Raw genomic sequence first — 16,671 nt, forward strand, 5'->3', positions numbered from 1 at the left:
ATCTTTGTAAGTCCTGCCAGCTGAGCAAGGGGCTGGGCCTGTGGCGGACTCACATGCTCAGATTCTTCTCTCAGGGTAAACGCTGTGTTTGCAACACCCACCAAATGTAACAAACGTTGCTTGAGTGATTTCATACAGACAAAAAGACAACATGAAGCAAACTTTGGTTTAATGCTAAAGACAGATTGTGTCTCAACAAAGACAAAATGACAAAAGATAGCGAACACCAAACCTCTTACATTTACTGATAAATCTAATAATACTAATGCATCTTTAATAATACTAATGAATAATGAATCTTACTAATAATGAATCTTAACTAATAAATGGAGAGATTCCTATCTAGTAAACTAAGTAGAAGAATAAAAAATCTAAAAACTTAACAAACAATCTTATTTCTGTCTAGTCCTCTTGACAGCTAACTCTTGCTAGCCCTAGACAGCTGCAGGGCTAATTTGGTCTTTTCTTCTTGGAGAGAGGCCCTGCTTCCTTCTGTGGGCAATGCCTTCTCCTGTGTTTATTCCTTTCCGTCATGGTTTCAAACACCCTGGAAGATAGAAGACAAACCATCCGTTGTTAATTTAAGACACACCATTAAATCAAGCGCCGAGATCTCCGTTTTTGTATGAATTTCTGTCTTCAGGCTGGGACACATTTGTAAATTGATCAGCACCGTGAGTCTGATCTTTCTTGTTTTAGTTCCTTCAAATTTCTTCCTCTTTTTGCTTCATCCTATTTTTAATTTGACTAGTCCCATCAAACCAAGCTTTGATGTATCTACTCCTACTTGTATGAATTGTGTCTTGTTGGGGCACGGCAAGGTTTCATTCTGAATACTGAGTTTTAACTAAGCTATTTGGGTTTAAAGTGGGTTGTAACCTTGACCACGGCTGTGAGGTGCGATCCTCCAAGTGCCCTCAACTTCCCCAGTTGTGCCTTTGAAAACGGTTAGCCTGTTTTAGTCCAAAGGTGCAGCTTTGAGCAGAAAGAGCAGGAACTTCCTCACCGTTTGCACTGCCCGCATGGAAAGGGGCCTCCCGCCGAATGAGGCGGCTGGTGCGGTTGGCAGCAGGGACACTCCGCGCTGCGGGCCCTCTTGCGTCTTCTCTTCCCTGTCTCCCCATTCTCCTTTCTGGGAGGGCTTTTGCTCCTCTTTGCTTTGCCCACAGTCTGGAAATCAAAGTATCCTTATCAATGTTTCCTTCCTCTCAGAAAGCTGGAAATCAGAGTGCCCAGCACAAAAATCTATTGGCCTTAGCAAATTCCTCCAAACCCTGAAGAGCTGAGAAAATGGCTGGATTTGGCAGCTGGCTGCAGCAGGCTACCAACGCAGGACTTGCAGGAAAATAATCCTCTTTTCTACAGCCTGAAGGGGTGGCATAAATACGTGGGTATCTATAGTTCTATATTTCTTATTTATACCTCTCTGCCTAACATCTATCTATCTATCTATCTATCTATCTATCTATCTATCTATCTATCTATCTATCTATCTATCTATCTATCTCTATTTTTCCTCCACAGATGTCTAGGGAATGGGTCAAATTAAATTCAGTCAAATTAGTGAAGACACATGGTTACCCATTTTCTACTACCCAAAATAATCTTTCTCTCTTTCTCTTTCTCTCTCTCTCTCTCTCTCTCTGTGAACCAAATTGCTGTTTGCCAGTTGGGGAAGTTTTAACAGAGCCACAGCATTGTCAGCTCCTTCTTGGGGAGTACGCTGGGATGCTACAAAAGGTCCCTGAAAATCTGCAGCATCTCCATGAATGCAGCCCAGATTACTGATGTTAGCAAGCAGTGGGGAATTAAGGATCTGATTGGAATCAGTGAGGGTGCCAGCCCTTGAGAAACCAATCTGTAGAGAGTCAAAGCCCATTTTGGTGATGGTGCTGCTTTGTTGGGTCAAAGTTATGCTCTAGGATTTCAGGGCAGCAGCACAATGAAGCTCTGGGCAGCATCTGCTGCACCTTTCCCAGTGCATGGGACAATGTGATCCTGGCAAAGGGGCGTCCAGCCGATTTTGTCCCCTTCTCCCAGTTTCTTGACCCTCCTGGCATGTCTGGATCTCCTTCCCGCTCACCTGAGCAAGAGCACTGGCAAGTTTATGCTCTTTTTTCCAGGAGTAGTAGTACTCCACACACTGTGCCACGGTCTTACTCTGAATCTGTTGTGAAGAGAAAAAGAAGGAATCTAAAATGGCCATCATGTAGGGTGCATTGGAGAAAAAGTAGAATATGGAATAAACTAGGAAGTAAAATAATGGAGTAAATTGAGTAGGATGTAAAATGAGATCAACATGGAGTAAGAGAGGCATTATGCAATGTAGTAAACCCTGTATTATGCTACATAGTAACAGATGTAATGCACAGATCAAAAACAAATCCATCTAGCACAGTTCTTCTTTCCCCCGTTCACTCCAATTATCCCAATATAATGTGTTGTGGAAGCACCAGCACACCTATGAGACAAGTCTGACAGAATAAACCCTCGTATTCCAAAACAGCTTGGAGAAAAGGCTGGAGAGGCAGGATCATCATTTTCACATAGGCCTTCAATGTCCCATTTCATTACTACTTTAACATATTTGGTACTTGAGAAGAGAGAGACTGAATTCCAGTATTTGGTACCAGAAATAAGCGACATTTCCTGCTGATGATGTGTTAGAGTAAAGAATGTCCTATGGCTTTACCTGCTTCTGGATGAGATGAAAATCCTTGCCATAGGTGTGGAAAGCCTTTTGGAAGGACTCCTTCTCCTCAGGTGTCCATGTATCAGAGTCTGGCAATAAAAAGCGGCAGGTAAATTGATCCCTCTCTCCACTTGAAGAAGATCCCATTGGCTGCCGAAACAAAATCGGCACCATCCATCATTCATGTGTGTACATGTCTGCTCCCTCAGAAGGTAATGAGGACAAGAGCAGGCATTCCCCAGGGAAAAAATCATGGACAACAAGCTGAAGGAGTAGATGCTGGTGCTTTCCCTGTCCCCAGAGAAGATGAGACCTTGTGCTGGTGTTACTCTTTTAAGCAGAAATGATTGACAGGGCAATTAAGAGGATGGCAGCACCTGTCAGTGAAGGAACAAGCTCTGCTTTGGTTACCTGCGTAATGATAATCAGCCAAGGGATGGCCTTGAGGTGTTGGAGGCCCCCCAGAGAGCAACATCTCCAGAGCCTCCTGCAAGATCAAAGGGAAAAGGCTTTAGCTGCCCCACAACAAAAAAGGAGCCAAAAAATAGAAATGCTGTCTTTCAGCTACTTTGCCTCTTCAGAGATACTGGCCACTGCATCTCATATGGGTCAAACATTGTGGTTTGCTTCTAGTCCTTCATTTTTGCCGCCCATCCCTTTGATCCTGGTCCCCAAGAATGGCATTTTGCTGACCAACTCCATGATTTTGCTCCTCCTGCACCCAGAATTGCCTCAGCTCACTGAGGCTTCTGGGAATTTCCCCTCTATGCACTTCAAAATGTCTTAGAGAACACAGATCTCCAGGAAATTTACAAGGGAGTAGGCTGCAGGACCCTCTGCCAGTGCCTCCAGGAGAGATATTCTCCCTGCTCGAGCCATTTGGGCTCACCCCTGATGCAGCTGCAGGAGACATGGCAGGCAGCAAGTGCTCTGCTTCTTGTTAACTCCCATCTTCAAAGAGCAGCCAGGAAAGGCTGTCCCAGTGCCTGGGCATTATTAATTCCCTGTCTCTGCACCAAAACAGCCGCTTCTTACCGGAATGCTGCCGCGTGCCTGGTGCAGGCAGTGCAGGGCGCGCTCCAGGTTAGCTGCTGCCCCGGAAATGCCACGGGAGCTGGCCATGTCCAACAGTTCTCTTACTGCAAGCACAACAAAATCCCACCGAAAGTCAGGCTTGAGCTGAGGAAGGGGAAAGGTTGCCATACAAGGCAGAAGGAAAGCGCAAGAGCTTAAGACAGTATGTTGGAGAGCATGAAAAGGAGAGCAAAGAAAGGGGCAGCTGAACCAAGGGCTCATGTAGCGCTGGCTCTCCCTTCAAAGCAGCTTTTGTAATAAGAAGCGGGGGCCAATCTCCCTCCTTCCAGTGGTGAATGCCTCTGACCAATTTGGAGAGCGGGACGGTTGTTCTTTTTCCTGCTCTGCTGCAAAAGCAGAGCATCCTCCTTGCCTCTAACACTCTCACGTGGGAAGATGGGTGAGATAAGGAGAGAAGCAGAGCCTGCAAAAAACTGACTCTTCACCCAAAAAGGAGCATTTTACACACCCAAGTATCTCAGGGGTGGGAAAAAAGCTTGACAGCTACCTCTGTCCGGTTTTTCCATGTCAGAGTCATCTTCCCCCCAGGGCTTCCAGACCAGGGTTGCAGGCTCTTCATCCTCACTTGGCGGTCCGGTCTGCAGCTCAGGGAGCTCAGCCTGAAAGTCACTGCCAACATTGATGTGCCTAAAGGAAGAAGGAGGTGGATGTAAGAAAGGCAAACGGTCAAGAGACACCTCCCATGGACCCACAGGCTTGAACCAATCCCACCCTGACTCTGAAATAGCAGGTCTCCTCCTTGCCATTCCTCAAGTTTGCTGTCCTTTAACCCCTGTGCCAAAACTCACGGCTGAATGTTGGCTTTTGCTTTCCTTTTCATTGTGCCTCTCCTTTCCACCTGAAAGAGATCAAAACAATGCTCCAGATAAAAATCGTTCTGCCAAGATGTGTCAGTAGCCTTCCTTCTTATCCTCATAATTGCAAACCACAAGCTCCTCTGTCCCAGCTCCCCTCCGTTTGGTGTAATTGCTGCCTTTTTCACTTGGAATTTCTGAGGCAGGACCCTCTAGCAGTCTGCAGCTTCCCCAAGAGGAGAAGCAGAAGGCCAGTCTTGGGGCTAGTGAGAAGACTCAAGAGAATGGCATGGAAGATGTGCCAGTGGATATAAGGAAAATGTTCCTCACCCAGAGGATGGCTGGGCACTGGAACAGCCTCCCCAGGGAAGGGGTCACAGCACCAAGCCTGAGAAAGCTCAAAAAGTGTTTGGACGCTGCTCTTGGGCACAGGGTGTGATTCTCGAGGCCGTTCTGGGCAGACCCAGGAGCCAGGCTCAATGATCTTTGTGAGTCCCTTCCAACCCAGAAAATTCTGTGATACTGTGATTGTGTTCTGGAGAAGGACCACTCAACATGGCATTCCATGGCTGCCTCTGACCATGAGGCAGAACCAGACCTACAGGCATTGGAAAACATGGACAAATCTATACCAATATCTCTATAGAAAAGAGATCCAATGCAAATGGGGGGAAAAAAATCTATAAAGATATTGAATTATACTGTTTCTGTATATGATGTAAGTATGTAAGTATATAAGACTCACTGAAACCAGACCATTTTTGTAGGTGAAAGCCAGTATTGGAGGGCAAGCCTGGCAAACTGCTTCCATGCCCTGAATGACAGAGATCACAGAGGAGGTGTCCCATCATTCTGGTTTTTAAAGCTTTGCAGGAGGCATGAGCAGAGTCAGGGCGTAAAAGGATTTGTTGACACTGAACTCCTGACCTCCTCAGTAATATTTTGGGGTGACCACAATATAGGTTTAGGACTTAAATGGGCACCAAGAACTTCTAATCAGGTCATCAGTGGGTGAGAATCTGCAAGTGCACAGTGACAGCTCTCTACGTCCTCTATGGAAAGGTCTGTATTTCCACTGGAGGCAACATTATTCCTACAGAAGTTGGACCCCGCTTACATGTGTAAGCTTGTCTGGGGAAAGTGACCACAGACCAGGTCTGTCATGGTTGGTGGGACAGCCAACTGGATCCTCCTGCCATTCTGTTAGTGGTTTGAGGGCAAATGGGGATTTTCTTACCTTTGGCAGTCCCAAAGTGCTGTGGGGATGCCTGGCAGCAGACAAGGAGATGAGGATGTCAATCCAGAGGCCAGATCTGGTGCTGAGGCCAGAAGGCAGCTGGTCAGGGACAGCCCAGGAGCAGATTCTGCAGCCGCTGTTCCACCGCTGCTCCACCAGTGTTCCACCAACGGCCGCAGGAGTAGGAGACAACGACAGTTGCTACGGGCACAGCCCAACATTCCATGCAGAACCCCAGGGGACCCAGGGGACAGAAACAGGGATAGGCCACATTTGCCTCTGTTACTTCTTCTGATGCAAGTTTGCTCTGAGGACCTTCCCACTGGGGCATTTCTCATCAGTCCTCTGGGCGGGGAAAAGCAGTGCAGAGACAGCTCTGGGTCTTCTCCGTGCTTCTCTGTAACGTGCCTCCAGCTGAACATGCTCAGGAGCCTGGCTCTGTCAAAGGGCCCATACCACATTGCCTGCACTGGAGAACCAGAAGGACTCCTGCTGGCTCTGAACCAGAAGGCTCTCCTCCGGTTGAGGTAAGAGACGAGCTCGGTACCCCAAAGGAGAGAAAAACGTCAAGTGACATTCTTGGGCACCAGCCAATTAAGAAAGGGTGGGGGTGCGATGAATGCCTCCACTTTGAGAGAAAGCTTTGGAGTTGGTTCAGAACTTCTCTTCTCTGAACCAACAGAGAAGTTCTAAACCAACTCCAAAGCTTTCTTTTTTCTCTGAACCAACAGAGAAGTTGTGAACCAATTCCAAAGCTTTCTCTCAAAGTGGAGGCGTTCATCCTGCCCCCTGCCACCCCCCACCCCACCCCACCCCCCCTGGTTTCTCAACTGGCTGGTGCCCAAGAATGTCACTTGATGTTTTCCCTCCTTTGGAGTACCAAGCTGGTCTCTTACCTGAACACTCCTTCCTTGAAACTTGGAGAAACAGGATGTTTTTCAGGGGAACTCATGGGGACACACACACACAGGGACAACCCACCAGCATTTCTATAGCAAACATTAATGAAGAATTTCTATGTCTATCTTCCAGCTCCCTTGAAGAAGCTAGATGTTTGTCTCAAAACTCTGGGATTCCTCTAAAACACTAACACAAACAGAATTACTTTTCCACACTAACGGCCTTCACGTTTGTTTTAATACTTAGGTCCCAGATATGACAAAACCCAGCCAGTTTTACTGCTTTCCTGTGTAATGTTAAACAAGAGCAAATCTTGTTTCCTTCCCAGTCTCCGTGTTACACACACGCCAGCAAACTGAGGGGACACTATTCTTTAAAATGGCGTGCTGCAAAGCAGTACTTTGTCAGTTCTACACATCCCACCCTTTATTTGAAGAAATTCTTGGCTGAAATACAACAGCCTTTCATGTAGTCCTGAGCTCTGAAATTATGAAGTACCTCCATGGGATGAATTGGCTTTTTCCTGTTCCATCCTCTTCCAGATAATTGAAGCATAGACATGAAACTCTAGTATTTTCTCCCTGATAAGAAACTGGTTGAAATTAATTTCATTAATTGCTAATCAATTCTGAGTAAGATAAAGAGAAAGAAACTAAATATGAATTTTTCCTTTCTTGATGTGAGTGGGCCTTATTTTTTTCCCCCTTCTTTATTATGTTATCCCAGAAATGCTCCCAGCTTTGCTGATGGATTGGTCTTGGCCAGGAGTGGGTTCATCTCAAAGTCAGCTGGAACTGGCTCCATCAAACATGGTGAAGCTTCTGGCAGCTTTTCACTGAAGCCACACCTGTAGTTCCCCACATGAATTGCAGCCAGAGGATCATCAGGCCTTTTCTTTGCCCTAGGGAAGCCATGAGTTTTGTTCCGGAGAGCAAGAGCCACCACAGAAAACTGTCTGCAGGTTTTTTTTTGTCAGAAAACTCTTAAAGAATAAAAATTACACATTTTGAGACTGTCATGTAATTTGCTAAATTGCTGAGTACAATCAAAATATTTTCCTCAGCATTGTAGCTGTTGGTGGATTTCCCATATCACTTTTCCTTACACAATTTATGAGTTATATACTGTTGTTATTATTCCAATAAATAATTGTAAGGTACGTGTTTTGTTATTTCAATTTGTTACCGATATGGATCTTGGCACCCTCACCAAGCCCATTAGTGCAGTAATTACAATCACATCACTGTTGTGTTATTTAAATATAATTTGGGGTATCTGAGTATAATTCAGGGGATTTAATGGAGTCATAATATTAAGCTGTGGGGTAAGTGTGGAATCTTGCAGACTGCTGAGATACTAAAATACCTGAGAAACTTAACTGCCACCCACCTTGTTGCTGGCATGCAAGGATGCAGCTGACACCAGCAGGGAGACAGAGATCACCAGGGGAGGCATGTTTCCATCCTTTGAACAGGCACTCAGGGTTTGCAGGGGTGTTTTTTGTATCCCACTGTCTACAGTGACAGCTCCTGACTGTTAATGCTTCTCAAGTCATGCACCATAACACAAAAAATGGGACAAGGAGGGAGTGACTGGGCATTGGCCATCCAAGAACTTCAAAGTCCTTTGCAAACAATTCTTAAGTCCTTAGGAATTGTTTCCTCGTTACATAAAATAAAAATTATAATATAAGCAACTACACCAAATTTTTCTGAGCACAATGTAATTCAGAGAGATCAGAGCAGGAATCCTTAGTCTTCCAATTCCTTGTCTTTGTTTTTAAAAACTGAGCTTGCTATTGGCTAGAACTATTTTTTTACCCCTAATTCACAGCTAAAAGCTAACAAAAGTAACAAAAAAAGTAACAAAGTTCAGAAACAGTAACATTATGTGGAAGAAAAAGACATGGACATTTGTAATACTTACAATATTTTTAATTAGAAAGCCATTTTGGATAGTTGTATGGGGACATAGAATAAGGTAGAGAGATTTACCTCCTGGAATCAGCAATTAGATTTCCTTATATTTTTATGAATTTATGTTCATCATATAATATACATAATAAATCTGGGAAGGATTATAGAATATAGGCTTTTTTCTGCAACAAGCAAATTAATTAAAACACTCTAAGTCACATACAGCATTGTTGCTTAAAACAGTAAAGAATGGCAGATGTCTTCAAAAGTATACAGATAATAGATGTTTTGGCACTAATGTTACAAAGGAGGACCTGTTTCAATGGTATACAGAATAGCAATTGCTTCCTCTTTTTTAAATGTGAAAATGTTATTACCAGTGAAAATAACAGGTGAATTCTTCAACTTTAAATGTATAGTAGGACTTTAGTTATCTTTTTTTTTTTTTTTAAATCTGTTAATCCACAGAATCTTGAGTAACTCTATAAAAATGATTAAACAATTCCTAAATGTTAATTTGTTACTTAGTACACAAAATAGAACAACTGAAACAATTCTGTGGTAGGACAAACCAGGACAATGCTGTCACAAAATGCTTGTGGAAACACTTCTTCAGAAACACTGATGGAATGGATTTTACTGACCTCAATCTTGTAATGAAGCTGGGTCAAAATATTCAGTTTATTTGCTCACCAATTCTTGCAAGCATAAACAACCTCTAGAATCTGAAAACACAAGTGGCAGTCTATGGCACATTGGGCAATATACAATTAACCAATATAAATACAGTGCATAGAAACATACACACATTTACATACACAGACAGAAAGAGAGGAAAAAAATGTTTTCACTCAGGCTCAAATTAAACATTCCTCAATTCTTAAAACAAGAGTAAGTATTTATCTATGGCATACCATCTTGGGAAACATTGTATTTTTAACAGACATATTTAAAGATAATTATCTGTGGTAGGAGTCTTTAAAAGCAGTCACTTATAAGAAGTTTATAAAAGCAGTCAGTCATTAAAAGCAAGCTGATAAAACTATTTACCTTATGACATGTCATACAGACATCTGCAACCTTCAAACCTTCAACCTCAAAACCTTCAAACTTTTGAGCAATGGGAATTGTTTTGCTATGTATTATTTCAATGCTATGTTTTAAAAGGCAAAATTCAGAGTCTCTAAATTTATGGAGTATGGATTGCAAATATGAACCAACAGCAAAAAATCAGAATGAGCTAATGCAGACCACAACTGTGACATCAAAATTAATCAAGCAACACAAAATTAGTACTATCTGTTGCATGGAACATTTTAATTTCTATAAAATTTGCCAGTACTGTTGTCCCATATGTCAATCTAAAATGTAAGATTACAGAGACCCCACTGTATACAGGACATATTGGAGAAAGGAGAGCTCATGTAGTGCTGTAAAACTGAAGTGAAAATGAATTTAGCAACAGCATTCTGGGAAGAGATGCGCAATGAAAAATGGATTAGTCTGGGAAAGGTTGTTACAGTAAATGAGACATGAAATGATGAAAGCCTTGCTGAGTGTTTTTAGGTGTTAGGGTGGATAAGAAAAGAGGCTACTATGACTGTGTATTTCTAACATTTTTACTTCACTTTATGTTTCATTGCAAATGCTTGACAGAATCATTACCAAGCTTATCTTTTGGATGGGACATCTAAGTGAAGCTGCATTGCTTTTTAACATGTCCCAGATAGTTACTAAGAGGATGGAATATTTTGTTGTATTTTTCACATCAATTTTAATCTGAATTAAATACCAAATATATTATTTTGCTGTCTGCATTTTCTCAGTCTTTCTGTAATGTTCTAATAGAAGTTCTTTCACAAAAATAGGAAGGATGTTATTTGTTTGCTAAATATTACTCAAATGTTAAGTGCATCTCACAGCATGTGCATGAAGCAGAAAGTATACAGCACCCTTAAACTAATATTACGAATATTGCAAATCAAAGAAGAAATGTTTTACAATGAAATTACCCTTTGGAATAGAAATTCCAATAGTATTCTTGATTCAAAATTCTGCACTTTGTGTTCTGTATAGCTTTTGGGTTCTTTATTATTCATATTTTCACTGATTTTAAATATGGATTTTCTTCCATATACAGTTATGGGAGTTAAACAGCATGAAAAAATAAGTGATTTTTAGTTACAATCATAGTTTATATCAAAAAATATTAACTCTTTTGAGTCCAAGAGTAAACTTCTCTATACTACTTCTAAGAGATGTTTAATAGGCTGGTACCATGTTTCAAAGTAAGTTTCTTTCCAATAATTGGAATATATAGCTTCTGGTGACTTCTTTTTTAAATTAAGTTTAATAGAAGTGGCACCTTATGTATGAAACCAGACACACCTACCAAAAGCTAACATTAAAAAAATGGAAAAGACTTTAGGGCTTTCAAGGCAAACCTCTTTTGAGAAGAAAAAGAATAGTTTATTATTTATTATTACCATCTTTTCCTGGCCACTTATGAATATTTAGACAATGCTGGTACTCTCAAGATGTTAATAATCTAGGACATTAATAATACACTAGTAGATTAAAAAATCAAACCTTAATTTCTGCTAAAAATGCCATGACAGTTATCAAAGAAAGTTATTTAGCAATTTGCAATATCTGGCTATGAGCTGTACTCCAGCAATTTCAGTGGTTTGAGAAGTTTACAGATATTTCAGTGTTCTATTATAGATTTATATGTCCTTAATTCATAAATCATTTACTATAAGAGAGATGGAATTTTCTAAGGGGAAAACTTGTTTTGGGTTGATTCACAGTATTTTGGTAGTACACACATGTAAACATTTTTTATTCCATGAGAACACAGGCTGGAGCAGAGGACTCTGCATGCACTACGGCTATACCACACAGAAATAATGGTACCTTATGATATTTGAAATAATTTGGCAACTCAGCTTAATAGAGCTGTATTAAGTATATCCTCTATCCATAACTCTTTATCCACATAAATGCTGATAGTATAATCTATTTCATCCTTATGCAAAGACAGAAACAAGAATATCTTTGGCAAAACATTGACTTTGTCAGTGGCCAGTCTTTTTCATCATGGACCTGCATGTTTCTCTCCAACACTTCAGATCTCTGTTTACTAAAATGATTTACCATTTAGAGCTTCTAGGTTATTCTGAGTTTTGAATTTTCAAGTATGGGATAAAGCTTGCTGCACATTTGTACTCCGGTATTTCACAGGGAATAGTGATTCCGCTTTAGCGTGCTTACCAACAGTTCAGCATTGGTGCCATGACCTTTCATGTCAATCACTTTTGTGAAGTTCAGGATTTCTTTACCTATTCATTCAGATCATGTTAAAGTTTATCAGCATATAAAAACATTTTTGGTGTCATTTTTAATTGTCTTATCATAGACATAAAAGGCCGCATAATCAATAAAGACAATGGGTTGGAATGGAGATTAATGGACATCCTTAGCTAATTCTGCAATTTAATGTAAACAGCATCTTTCAAAACTAGAGAAAAGGCATTTCTTTATTTATTTTAAATGGGGGACAGAGGGATGTGACCCTAATAAGAAAATCCTTCCTCATGAATTGCTGGGTTTTTGGCATGTAATCTCCTGAAGAACTTTAAACTTTTGAGCTAATAATGCAGTTTTGCTTTCCCTCTATGCAACACTTCAGAGAGACAGGCTCTTTTCCAAAGGCAGAAAATGTATAGAGAGTTTTTTCCCCACTTCTGATATGTTTCCAGTGATGCTTGTATCAGCAATGAACAAACTAAGCTTTGGTAACCTAACATTTTAAAGATTTGAATAAAAACACTGTTGTAAATAACCGATCAGGTTCACAATAAAACAAATAGTCTGGTTCCTGTGTTCTGTTTCTTTACAGCAACTAAATTTAGTGATGTATCTATGTACTTTGCTATCTCCCACATTCATTTTTAAAAAAACAAATCTGCCCTAATAAAGAACCAGTACAAAATTCAGTCAATGTTGAAATCCTTTCCTCTGGAGATCTGTGATGCTTTAAAGAAACAATACTTTTTGTCTTGAAAGTGTGCACTGAGCTACTGTTACTGAGAGAGCACTTACTGCATTTTTAACATTAGACTCCTTTTCTAATTGACTTTAAATATGAGCAAGCAAAAATTTAACAAACAATTTATATTTCTTCTTCTTCAGAGACAGTCTAATCTGCATGCTGAAATTTGTCATTTTTCATACCCATAATTTGCCCTTTCTGAAAATAACCTCTGAAATTAGTGACTGGGTAGGTTTTTTTTGTTTCTACCAAAATGATTTTTCTTTTAAGGAACTGATTTACTAGCTGTTTACTAGCTGTTACGTATGTCAAAGGGCAAATTCAGAGGCACAAGTTACTTATTAAAAATAGTAAGTTTTTTATATGAGCCCTTGTGCAATAAATCTCTCCCATTTCAAACCATGCTGAGTTTACAGCTGTGTGCCTGAAGAGCTATCAGAAACTGGAATTCCAGAGCTATTTTCTGTGTCCATTCTCACTGCTTGCTCAGTGCCTGCACACATTTAGAGTATGCAAGTAAGATACAACTGATTTTTCAAAAGTCAACTGTTAAATGAATGTGTGTCAGGGGTTGGATGCTGGCCAAATGCCAGTGTCCCCACAAAAATCACTCATTCTCCTCTGCTATAGTTAAGCAGAGGAGGGGGAAAGAAAACAACTTCAATGGGATTCATGAGGTGAGGTAAGGATTGGGAAGAAACACTTTAAGGGCAAAAAAGGCTCAAAACTTAAAAGATGTAAGGAAAAAATTATTAACAGAATTAAAAGCAGATAATGAGAACTAAAATAAACCTTTAGAGTGCCTTTATCCTCCCACCCCCCACCCCCAGCCCATCTTTCTTTCCTATTGACAGAGCAGGGAGACAAAACATGGGATATTAAGTAAGTTTGTTGCTTTTAAAGATCTTTCTTCAGTTCACTTAGGGAGAGGAGTTTCCTTTGCTATGCCATGGGGTCTTTCCCACAGGAGACAGTTCTCTGTGAAAATTTCCAACACGGGTTCTAATTTTCATTAGAGTAGCAGTCCTGCCTGAAAACTGGCTGAAATGTGAGTCCCTTGCACAGGCAAAAAGAGTTTTCCCAAAACTGCTTTTTTTTCGTGGGTCATTTAGTTCATGGGGTTTTGTTTTTAAGGATGTGCTGTTCTAGTATAAAAGCAATGGTCTTCTTTTTTTTGTCTCTAGAAGCAAGAGTTCTCTCTCTCTATGTTCAAGCCTCTCACCAAATCAGTTTTTCAGCATCCACAGATTCCAGCATGAGCATCTTTTCTGCATGGGCTGTGGGTGAATTCTGCATCCCCCCATGCGTTTCATGAATTGTAGGGAAACAGTTGTATTACAATCCTCACCATGACTTCCAGAAGAATCTCAGCTCCGACGCTCAGAGCACCTCCTCCTCCCCTCCCTCCTTTGCACCTCCCTTAGTGACACCATGTTGTTCTCCTCACATGTTTTCACCTTTTCCTTTTCTCTGACTCAGGAGAGAATCGGTGTTCGTTGGTTCATTTGTTCTCAAGTTCTATCAAGTGGAACAGTTTTTATAGAGTTTTGCAGTGCTGAAAGGTTGATCTTGATCAGGCTCCACACTGGGGAATCACTTGTTGTGCTTCTCGCTGTTGGACATGTGGTCTTTGCTAACACCACGCAAGATGTGCCAGTCACTGGGTCCAGTCAGCGTCCCTCCTCATGTGGGGCACTGAAAAAAAAGAAAAAGCTGCCACGGTTTCTGTCCTTTTGTTTGCGGTGTGGCAGGTTAGAAGTGGCCAGGCAGGCAAAGTCTATTGCTGGCCGTGCCAAGATGGCGGCAGCCACGTGACCAGTTCTGGCCCCAGCCAGTCTCAGTCTCAGGGCTGCTCCTGGCACAGGCCGCAGGGTTGCTCGTGGTGCTGGGATGGCCCCCGGCAGCATGGCTGCTGGAAAAGGGACCAGTAGGCTCCTCTGGGAAGGCACCCTGCCAGTCCCCTCACCCCTCCTCACAGGCGAGGGAGAAAGAGAGCTTCCCGTGCTTTTGTCTTTCTTAAGTACGTTATCATAGAGGTGTTACCAGCTTTTCTAATTGGCTTAGCAACATGTGTATTCTCAGAGCCAGCCAGTGACTGGTTTTGCCAGGCATGGAGGAAGCTTTTAGCAGCTCCTCACAGAAAAAATCACTTCTGTGGTGAGCTCCTTCCCTCCTCACCAAAAATCAATTTATGCAAAATCAACACAATGTGCTTTACTAAACCTTACAGAAAGCTCCCATGAGAGCACCAACTACTGAAAAGGAGAACACAATGTCCATATTATGTATATATGCCATCAGCTGATTTTGTTCACAAAAAGAAGACTATAGAGATTTGTGGAGATTTTTGAAAGCTGTAGTTCCTATGGCTTATCTTATAAAACAGACTTGCCATCTAATAGAGTAGATACCTTCTGCTTTAGGTCATGTGCCTATTACATGTGATAGGGCATTGTTTCTGGTCCTGTCATGGTCCTATAAAAAATTCCAAGGAATAAAGTTTGAGAAAAGAAAAACAAGAAAAATACTCTATGCTGTTATAAAACATAGTTCTACCCAAACTGGATATCTGGCTACCTAACTGGATATCTGGCTACCTAACTTACGGTTTACTGTCATATATTCTCCTTCCACTTGTTAAAATTTCTGGAAATCACTCCTTTCAGTGAACCAAAATCTGTCTAATTTTCCTTCAACACTATATCTTTTCTATTTCATGTTTAAATTGTTCATTTATGTATCTTTCCGTCAGCTTCACTTCATGTCTGCTATTACAGCCTTCAGAATAACTACACTACACTTTATCTTTCCAGCATTGTGATAATCTGCAAGATGAATTTCACCATTAGATACTTAGATTTAATAATTTAATTTTTTTATATCCATGACTTAGCTTCAAACTATATATGACTGTCTTAAATCTCCCTTTTTGTCTAAAGCTGTTGTGGCACGCATGCAGTTCTGCACTGTCATGTTGCCTTGGAATACAGGTCTGAGTCAGTTCCAATGGGAAGGCACATTTGCAACACTGTTGCTCAGTTAGCAGGAGCTATTAATGGATGTTTCTGGATGGTGAGAAGCCTGGTACTCTACTGTTTTATGTGGAGCCATTCAACTGTTCATCATCTTTCCCTCTGGGACTCCTTGTGGACTGCACTCATTGGAAGAGCTGGCCTTCTGTGTATCATACCAGAGTTCTCGTACGTTACAGGCCAGAAAGAAACCTGTCCTTAAATCACTGCCTACAGCCAGGACACCATTCAGCACCGCAAACGCTACTTTTGCTTTTGATGGGGTAGTGACTGCAGCAGCAGAGGCACGGATTCCTGCCTGATGACAGCTGTACGTGTCCTGACACAGCTGTATTGAGACTCTCTGTGTCACATGTGAGACTTGTTGTCGACTAATGGTCACATTCAGGAAGAACATGCATCTGTGGAGAGGGAATGACAGCAGGCTAACTCAAGCCAAAAACTTGCAATTTTTGTACTTTGTGTGAAGAAACTGCATGCACCTGTGCAACAGAGTCAGGAGAATCCAATTGTGAAGAATGCACTCTGAGCTATTTTACGCAAAATCCTAGATTTGTTCTACAAAACTGGATATTGTTGAATTGATATCAAAATACCTTTTGTTTTTCATCTTTTATCCTTTTTTTTTCATTTATTCAGAGCTTCTGACATTTGAAAACTACAGTTTTGAATAATTTTTCATTGAAAATTATTGAAATCATTGAAATTAAAAGCAATTATGAAGAAAATACAAGTGATTAAAAGCAATGCCAAACATAAAATAACCAAAAAGCACACAGCTATTTATGTTCAACTACAAAAGCATAGTTTTAAATTTGAAAGGATGAGAGACACACTAAAAAGTTATTTCCCCGGATCATTTGGCTGGAAGGGATCATAGTGCAAGTTGTATCACTGTCTAGGCAATTCCCACTGACTACCTGCATACTTCTTATTGAGTGGTGCAGATGT

The 16,671-nt window shown here is 41.1% G+C and overlaps 2 protein-coding genes across 6 annotated transcripts in view; one reads left to right on the forward strand and one right to left on the reverse strand.

Annotated features, from left to right (window-relative positions):
- The window catches only part of LOC128802512 (uncharacterized), a 28,929-nt gene extending 21,201 nt beyond the window's left edge, over positions 1 to 7,728 (forward strand). For 2 of the 5 annotated variants that reach the window (XR_008435469.1, XR_008435470.1), the window contains 2 exons: positions 1,213 to 1,387; positions 7,445 to 7,728. Coding sequence is in view for 2 of the 5 variants with exons in the window: in XM_053968957.1 (XP_053824932.1) it covers positions 5,846 to 6,345; positions 7,445 to 7,571 (627 nt within the window). In the remaining 3 variants the exon portion in view is untranslated. Of the gene's footprint in view, positions 1 to 1,212; positions 1,388 to 5,845; positions 6,346 to 7,444 lie in introns of those variants that run through there. The other 3 variants (XM_053968958.1, XM_053968957.1, XR_008435468.1) reach the window with 3 other exon arrangements.
- LOC128802511 (zinc finger protein 541-like) lies at positions 218 to 5,899 on the reverse strand. Its single transcript, XM_053968956.1, has 9 exons — positions 5,819 to 5,899; positions 4,576 to 4,625; positions 4,275 to 4,414; positions 3,728 to 3,831; positions 3,104 to 3,179; positions 2,693 to 2,781; positions 2,084 to 2,167; positions 1,007 to 1,170; positions 218 to 547 (listed from the first exon to the last, which is right to left on the reverse strand). The coding sequence occupies exons 2-9, from the start codon at positions 4,605 to 4,607 to the stop codon at positions 451 to 453; spliced, it is 786 nt and encodes a 261-aa protein (XP_053824931.1). The 5' UTR covers positions 4,608 to 4,625; positions 5,819 to 5,899; the 3' UTR covers positions 218 to 450.
- Positions 7,729 to 16,671: the final 8,943 nt, after the last annotated feature.

Source organism: Vidua chalybeata, chromosome Z, assembly GCF_026979565.1.
Source record: "Vidua chalybeata isolate OUT-0048 chromosome Z, bVidCha1 merged haplotype, whole genome shotgun sequence".
NCBI classification, from domain to species: domain Eukaryota; kingdom Metazoa; phylum Chordata; class Aves; order Passeriformes; family Viduidae; genus Vidua; species Vidua chalybeata.